This window comes from Chinchilla lanigera, unplaced genomic scaffold, assembly GCF_000276665.1.
Source record: "Chinchilla lanigera isolate Chin_1 unplaced genomic scaffold, ChiLan1.0 scaffold00098, whole genome shotgun sequence".
Lineage (NCBI taxonomy): Eukaryota > Metazoa > Chordata > Mammalia > Rodentia > Chinchillidae > Chinchilla > Chinchilla lanigera.
In genome coordinates, this window is record NW_004955499.1 from 952542 (window position 1) to 961080 (window position 8539).

The window sequence follows — 8539 nt, forward strand, 5'->3', positions numbered from 1 at the left end:
CTCACTATGTAGTTCAGGCTGTCCTTGAACTCACTGTGTAGCTCAGGCTGTCCTTGAACTCACTATGTAGTTCAGGCTGTCCTTGAACTCACTGTGTAGCTCAGGCTGGCCTCAGACTCACAGTGATCATCCTGCCTCAGCCTCCAGAGCACTAGGATTACACGCATGTGCCTCGGTCATTTGTGATCTGAGACCATTGTGTGGAAAATCCTGGAAAGATGTAATTCGTGAGGTTTAAACTGCTTCCACTAAATTAGTTTCCTGTTCTGACACGAGAGAGAAGTAAGGACCAAGCACATGTGAGGTCCTTGGTTCATTTCCCAGCGCCCAGCCAGAGGGATGGGTGGATGGGTACATGGGTACACGGGTAGATGGGTGAGCGCGTGGATGGGCACTTGGATAGATACATGGATAGACAGGAGTGATCGATGAGTACATGGCTGTATAGGTAGATTTTTAAATGGAGTCACACACACCTTAATACTATTCCTAGTTCTGGTCTTGGAAGGATTTATTTATTTATTTATTTATTTATTGGTCTTTTTCAGACAGGATCTCCCTGTGCAGTTCAGGCTGGCCTTGAACTCACTTTGTAGCCCAGGCTGGTCTCGAACTCACAACAATCCTCCTGCCTCAGCCTCCCGAGTGCTGGGATTACAGGCGTGTGCCACCACGCCGGGCTCTCAGAAAGATTTATGAGCAACCATGCCCCAGGAGTAAAAAGCCCATCTTTTGCTCAAACTTTTCTTTCTTTCTTCTTTCCTTCCTTCCTTCCTTCTTTTGTATTTTTTGAGATTTTTTTGTTTAAGACAGGGTGTGACTGTGTAGTTCAGGCTGGCCTTCAGCTTACTTTGTAGCGAAGGCTGGCCTGAAAACTCACAGTATCCTCCTGCCTCAGCCTCCCGAGTGCTGGGATGACAGGCGTGCACCACCATGTCCAGCTCAGATATTTATTTCTAAATGCGCTCTGTTGAAAGGCCCTGGGCCGCTTGCTGTGCTGTGTAGCTGGCCCAAGGCTGGCAGTGAGGTACACGGTGAGCCTGCGCCCCGTCCCTACCCGGGAGGGACCCAGGGGGTCTGTCCTCCTGCGTCTCCACCGCCTCCTGGGAGCCCCGCAGACCCGTGGCTTCACCCGCCTGGCTGTCGAGTGCCCGTGATGCCCTTACCTCCCTGGGAGCCCACCTGGGGACGCAGCCCCGACACTGCCACGGTCCTGAGCACCGGGCCTGCCTGCCCCCGCCAGCTGCCGCTGGGGCAACCTCCAAGCAGGCCCTGGAAAGTCCACAGGGGACCCCGCGCCCTCAATGGGCTTCCCCCGCCCAGGCGGGGACGTGACGCCCCGTGTCCCCCTCCCCCCCGAAAGCGGAAGTGTGGCCTCAGGCCCTGGCGGGGGCGGCAGAAGCAGAGGCTGCAACGCCTTGGAAACAGAAATGTTTGTTTCCAGTCTCGGGGCTGCTCGCGGGATGGCACAGGAGGGAGTACACCCTGCTCTGAGAGCATTCCCAAGGGTTTTGTAGCTGGCTAGGAGCCTAGCAGTTAGCAAGTTGCCCAGTTCTGTCCCATTCCTGTCCCGGGCTCCCCGACAGGGCCGCCGAGGGGTACAAATCACAGGCTCCGAGCTTCTCGTGGGGAATAAGGGAAGGGGCCTGGTGTGGCGGTGCCTGTCTGTCACCCAGGATCCTGGGAGGCTGAGACAGGACGACCTGAAGTTCCAGCCCAGCCTGGGAAGACGTGGATCAGAATAAAAATAAAATTCAAAGGGGCTGGGGCTCGCATTCCTGGGCTCCCTCCTTTCTGTTTTTTTCCTTTTTCTTTTTCAGTACTGGGAATTGAGTCCACGGCTGCTTTTAAGTTTCAGGCAGGGTCTGGCTAGGTTGCTAAGCTGCCCAGGGCGGGCTTGAGGTTGCTGTCCTCCTGCCTCAGCCTCCCACGTGCTGGGATGACAGGCGTGCGCCCCGTTCTGTACCTCTGCACCTCCTCTGAGAATCCTGAACCCGCAAATTCACCCAAACTCAACCGGAAGATATTTTTCAAAAGCACCAAATCTGTCCTGAGAATGTGCAGACGAGCTCATGTTTATTTCTTCCCAGACCGCAAAGTCTGAGAACGATTTCTACTGCACGGGTGGCTCAGGGTTAAAGTCACTGAACGTGGCGCTGCACGACTGTCATCCCAGCACTCCGGAGGCAGAGGCAGGAGGGTCTCCGAGAATTCAAGGCCAGCCTGAACTACATAGTGAGACCGTGTCTCAGAAAGTGAAACAAAAATGAATTTTGAAAAGACCACAAAAGTGAGAGACAGAGACAGATAGAGATAGAGAGACAGACAGAGAGACAGAGGGTGGAGACAGGGACAGGGACAGAGCCGGGCGGACACAGTGACGACCGGGCCTGGGAGAGAGTGTGGACCCAGGTTGCAGCTGCCCCACGCGGCGCCCCTCACCTCAGAGACCCTGACGCCTTTGAGGACATCGCCACCCACGCGGGGCCAGGGGTTCAGGACGGTCATCCCAGCGCGTGGGAGGCTGAGGCGGGAGGATCCCTAGCAACTCAGCAGCGAGGCCCGGTCTCAAGGTGCAGACTGCAAAGGTCTGTGTGGCGCTCCGGGCGGCGGCTGCAGGTTTGGTCCCCGGGAGGAGCAGGGCAGGGTCAGGCCGGCCTGCGGCTGGGGCCCCTGAGGTTCCAACTCACAGAAACAGAAAGTGGGGCTGCGACAGGAACCCGCTTGTTTGCCTAATGGCTGCAGGGCTTCCGTTTGCCGGGGTGAAAGGCGGCGCTCCGCCGGGGGTGGGGGTGCTGCTGTCTCGCACTTCACAAGGGAGCTGGGGCTTGGGCTGTGCACGGACCGGCGGGCGCCCCGGGCCTGTCCTCCTTGAAAAGAAGAAGCTTTGTAAAGCTGTATTTACCCAGCCGTGGCAGCGCGGCCTGTCATCCTGGGAGGCTGAGGCAGGAGGATCTCCGAGAGTTCAAGGCCAGCCTGGACTGCACAGGGAGACCCTGTCTCAAAAGCACCCACCAGGGGAAGCAGGACAAGTCTGTCTCCTCTGCAACTCGGGACCCTCCTGCCTCAGCCTCCTGACTTGGGGGACGACAGGCGCACACCGTGGACCCTATGTCCACACCACCGTTGCCACAGGAGATCGGCATCCGTGGCAGAGCTGTGCGGGGCCGACCAGGGCCACGCAAACCCTGCTGCCCAGCGGCACCAACCAGAGTCATTATCTCTCTTGTTAAAAACTGCTCCTGGATGCCGGGCGTGGTCATGCACGTCTGTCATCCCAACACCCAGGAGGCTGAGGCAGGAGGATCCCCATGAGTTCCAGGCCAGCCTGGGCTACAAAGTGGGCTCAAGGCCAGCCTGAACCGCATAGGGAGACCCTGTCTCAAAAGGACAAAAGAAAAAAGAATAGAAAAGAAAAGAAAAGAAAGAAATCATTAGGGGTCAGGCGCACACCTGTCATCCCAGCTCCCAGGAGGCTGAGGCAGGAGGACCTCAAGTTGGAGCCCAGCCCGGGGGAGCTGACGAAACCCTGGGTCCAGATGAAAAATAAAGCCAGCGGGGCGGCAGCTTGGTGAGGTCCTGAGCTCTATCCCCAGTGCCTTAAATAAATAAGCGGCTGAGGCGGGAGGATCTCTGAGAGTTCGAGGCAAGGTCAGTTTGATTTAATCCATTTGAACAGAACCATGGTTTGTCCACGAGCGCCACCGCCACGCCGTCCCGCGCCCGCCCGCTCCGTGTCATTCTGAAACCACAGCCAGGACGCAGCGCGGGGACCCGCACGCGGGGCAGGACGGGCCTCGGGTGCGACGCGCTTTCCCAGGGACTCCGAAGCCTGCCTGCTCCCTGCGTGACCTTCACAGCGAAAACCACACGCCTTCAAAGCCCCGCGTGGTGACGCGCGCCCGGAGCCCTGGCACTCGGGAGGCTGAGGCGGGAGGGTCTCCCGAGGAACAGAACGGGGACAGGGTGTGGGCCTGCGAGTGGCCGCATCGACCCCCCGCCCCGAGGGTTCTCTTACCGGCTTCCAGGTCCCCCGCAGCCACCGGGTCCCCCAGTAGCAGCAGGACGGCGGCGGCCGCCCAGGGCTGGACACGTGTGCCCATGTCCCTGCCGAAAACCGGGCCCCCGAGAGATCCGCAGCCCTGGCCGGCCCCGAGCCGCGTTCGTGACTAACAGACCGAGGTCAGCCCGCTTGATAAACGCAGAAAGGAACTGGGGAAGTGATACGGGGCAGGAAGCCGTCACGCTTGATTGTACACCATGATATTCACCAAGGAGGAGAGGGGGCGGGGCGCGCGGCGGCTGCTGTCCGTGCCCCTGGAGGAGGCCGAGGCAGGAGGATCTCGGGGCTGCTAGCGAGCCCCTCCCTCCAAATGAAGAGCTGAAGCCCGGGGATGCCCAGAGCCCTGCCTGGGGACACTCGGGACACTCCAGGGCCTCACAGGGACACGGGGAGGTGGCCGAGGATGATGCGGGTGTCTTAGGGGACACTGGTCAGGAAGTCAGTCAACAAATGCACAACAGTGCCAGCCCTCCAGGAGTGGTTTTGTTGAGTGACCCCGGAAGGGCACTGGGACAGGGACCTGGGGACACAGGGGCTGGGGCAGGGGGCGCAGGAGACCCCACGGCTGGAGGAGGAATCACCCCGCTCGGCCCGGTCCCTGCCTGCCTGGGATCCTGCGTGCGGCCCGGGACACCACATGGTGTGTGTGACACATGCAGCACTGTCAGAGTCACCGCTCGCTCCGTCCACCAGATGTCCCCAACGGGAGGCTGAGGCAGGAGGGTCCCGTGAGTTCCTGCCAACCTGGGCTACAAAGTGAGTTCAACGTCAGCCTGAACTGCAGAACGAAAAAGGAAAAAAAAATCAGTACTGGCCGGGTGCATGCCTGTCTCTTTGGGAAACTGAGGCAGGAGGATCTCCAATTGGATCCCAGCCCAGGGAAACTGGTGTCCCTGAGGACACACAGAGGCACCCCCGATGCTCAGCCCCAAGGGGACAGGAGCGGTGACCGACTGGGGGCCACCACCAGGGGAAGACAGACAGACAACAGACAAATGATGGGTAGATAGATAAATGATAGGTGACTGACTAATAGATTACTGATAAACACACAGACATATGTATATACAGAGACAATGGGCAGATGAACTGATGCATAGATTACAGAGAGAGAGACACCTACAGAAGAGGTACGTGATTGCGCGGATGGATAAGTGGATAGATGCATGGATGGATGGGTGGATGGACAGATAAGTAGATGGATAGATGGACAGACAGACAAAAGCACAGATGAGTGGATGGGTGGATAGAGCAACAATAGAATGATTAACAGGTTACTGATACATACAGGCATATGTGCACACATAGATGATGGATGGAGAGATCAACAGATTGATGGTAAGCTGATAGGTAGGTAGGTAAGAAAAATAATAGAGAGATCTGTGATAAATGATACACACATGCTAGATCCAGAGATAAATGAGACAGATAGATAGATGATAGATAGATAGATAGATAGACAGATAGATGATAGATAGATCGATGATAGATAGGTAGATGATAGATAGATAGGACAGCAGGCGTACGAATGGATGGATGGACACAGCCTCCCTCCCTCCCTCCCTCCTTCCTTCCCTCCTTTTCTTCCTTCCAGCCCCGAGAATCAAACCCAGTTCATGTCTTATCTCCAAACAAGGTCTCCTTGAGCAGGCTGGGCTCAGCTCAGGATTGCAATCCTCCTGCCTCAGCCTCCTGGAGTGCCCACACCCAGCATAGTTTCCATGAAGAAAGCCAACCAGGGTTATTTGATTGATTGATTGATTAGCCGATTGATTGATTTTTGTCTTTTTCAGACAGGATCTCACTATGCAGTCCAGGCTGGCCTTGACCTCACTTTGAAGCCCAGGCTGGTCTCGAACTCGCAGTGGTCATCCTGCCTCAGCCTCTTGAGAGCTGCGACCACAGATGTGTGCCACCACGCCCGGCCCGCCAGGGTTATTTTTGCACAACAGCAGCGCCCTGGACAGAGGCCTGGCGTGGAGGCGCCGCCTGTCATCCCAGAGCTCAGGAGGCTGAGGCAGGGGGGTCCCAAGTTGCAGCCCAGTTCTGCAAAAATACAATTAGCTCAAGTGAATCCCAGGGTGGCCCTGACCCACAGGACCGGGTCCTGCTGAGAAGAGACAGGAGGACGCAGACGCACACGGAGGACACGCGTGTGGGACACGGGGAGGAGCCGGCGCGGCCCACGCCTGGACCTCAGGCTCGGCTCCAGGACAGGACAGGAAGCGTCCACGCTGGGAGGGACCGGGCAGGGAGACTTGACCAGGGTGGCCTGAGCTCAGTCATATAAAAAGGACCCTCCTGCCTCTGCCACGTCCTGGGTCTCCAGGCCCTTGCCGAAGGCACGGTGGCTCCCCAAAGTAAAGATCAAATTATTGTAGAAGCTAGCGATTGTGCTTCTAGCAATCACCCCCAAAGAACTGAAGAAAGGACCCAAATACCTGCACATCTGAGCCCAGGGTAGTGGCATCCTTCACAACTGCCTGACGTGGAAATACCCAAATACCCGCGGGTGGGAGTTTAGATACAGAAACTACGGCCCAGCCTCAGAAAGGAATATTATGCAGCTGTGAAAAGGAACGGGGTCTGACACCTGGCAGAACCTGAGGTGGACCTTGAAGGTACGCCCCCACCCCAAATGGTCAGTTTTCTGGTCAAGGTTGTGTGACAGGCACAGGACCACAGTAAAAACTGATTTCCACCCCCACCCCACCACCAAAGCAGACTTCCTTCCCCTGGTACAGGGAAAAGTTATTCTCCGAGGGGCGGAGAACAAAAACTGCCGGGCATGACACAGGAGCCCACGGCGGTGCCTTCCCACAGCCACGCGCGCTGTGACATTTTGGGGGACAAAAATGTCACAGATGTCATGCCTGCCACCGGCGTTTCAGTTCCCCTTGGGAAGGCGGCTGGGGGGTGGGCGGAGACCACCGCAGTGGGGAAGTGCGTAGAAGAGACGCCCGAGTTTTCCTGTGTTTATGGCAGCACCGTTTGTGGCAACCGAGAGACGGAAACAGGTTCAGCACACATGGCAGGTGGAGGGGGGAGAAAATACACGGGGCGGAATACTACGCAGCCATGAAAAGACCAGGCTTCTACCATGGCAGCGGCATGGGTGGGATGGGAGAGGTTTGCGTCCAGTGCAACAGTCTGGGAGCAGAGGCGGGGGTGCTGCTCAGGCGAGGATGCTGGGAAAGTAAATAAGTAAATAATAAATAAATAAAAAAGGATGCTGGAGGCGGCCCGGAGCCCAAGTCCGGCTCTGCCTCAGGGTCCCCCTTGCCTCACAGAGATGGGGATCCCACTTTCTCCGGGCCAGGCTTGGGCTCCAGAGCGCCTTTCCTGGCTAGGCACAGAGGCACACGGCCACCATCCCCGCACTTGGGAGGCTGAGGCAGTGTTGGCTTCCCGGCCTGGCTTGTTCCACGCGGCACCACCCCTTCTATTGCCTGTGGCAGGATTTTGTTCTTCTTCATGGCTGTGTAACATTCCACTTCGTGTGTAGGCCACATGTTCTTAATCCATTTATCCAGCGAGGTAGGATCACCGCGGGGCGCCGCCACCCCTGCCTTATTAGTTTAGCTTGTGATTGGCATTGATTTGGGGTGAACCCGGATGTTGGGGTGAATATTTACAACTTGGGGTGCCTCAGGGCTTGGGACAGCGGCAGGAATCGGGGTGAGGGGTGAATCCCGGGTGAATGATGAAATCGGGGGTAACCCGGACACACTGTGAATATACTGCGGGGTAAGTCAGGTCTCTGCAGCATGCTGGGAAATTGGGGCGACCGCAGGGAGGCCGGGGTGAATGTAATAATTTGGGGCGACCGCAGGGAGGCCGGGGTGAACATATTTGCGCTGAACCGTCCTTCAATGAGCACGTGGGAGTGGCGCGCGCGCCTGTCATCCCAGCACTCAGGAGGCTGAGGCAGGAGGATCCCCGCGTTGGAGGCCAACCTGGGCTTCGGGGAGCGGCCCCAGCTCAACCTCCAACAAACACGCGGGGCTGCCGGTGCCGCTCCGCGCTGCCCGCGCCTCCCTGCGATTCCGGTTCTGGTTTTTCCCGGCCTGGCCGCCCGGAAAACGGGAAAGGGCTGGAGAGAGCCCTGCGGGACGCCAAAGGCAGCGTGCGGTGCAGCCCCGGACGGAGGCCCAGGCTGCGCACTGCGGTCCTGGCTGTGTTCCGTCCGAGGCCGGCGGGGTCCGAGGGTGGCCGGCTGGGGTCCCCCGCCCCGCCCCGCCCGGCCGGACCGAATTCCAAGCCGGCTCCCGGGAGGAGGAGGTGCGGCAGGCGGGAGGCGCCGGGCGCGTTCCTGGGATTCCTGGGATTCCGGCCGCAGAAACCCGATGCGGCGTTTGCAGAGTGAGCTGCTGAGCCCGAGCGTCCAGCGTTTCCGGATGGCGGCCGGGCCGGGGCCGGGCTTCGCTCGCCGTCCGCGGGGACAGACTCCCCGGGAGGCGGGAAGGGTGCAGGTGC

The 8539-nt window shown here is 58.4% G+C and overlaps 2 protein-coding genes across 2 annotated transcripts in view; both read right to left on the reverse strand.

Annotated features, from left to right (window-relative positions):
* Crlf2 (cytokine receptor-like factor 2) overlaps positions 1–2917 on the reverse strand; it is a gene marked incomplete in the record, with an annotated part of 15209 nt that extends 12292 nt beyond the window's left edge. The window contains 1 exon segment of the mRNA XM_013505605.1: positions 2443–2917.
* Positions 2918–6097: 3180 nt separating this feature from the next.
* LOC106146852 (collagen alpha-1(I) chain-like) overlaps positions 6098–8539 on the reverse strand; it is a gene marked incomplete in the record, with an annotated part of 5396 nt that continues 2954 nt past the window's right edge. Inside the window, 1 exon segment of the mRNA XM_013505553.1 lies at positions 6098–8539. Within this exon segment, the coding sequence (XP_013361007.1) occupies positions 7978–8539 (562 nt within the window).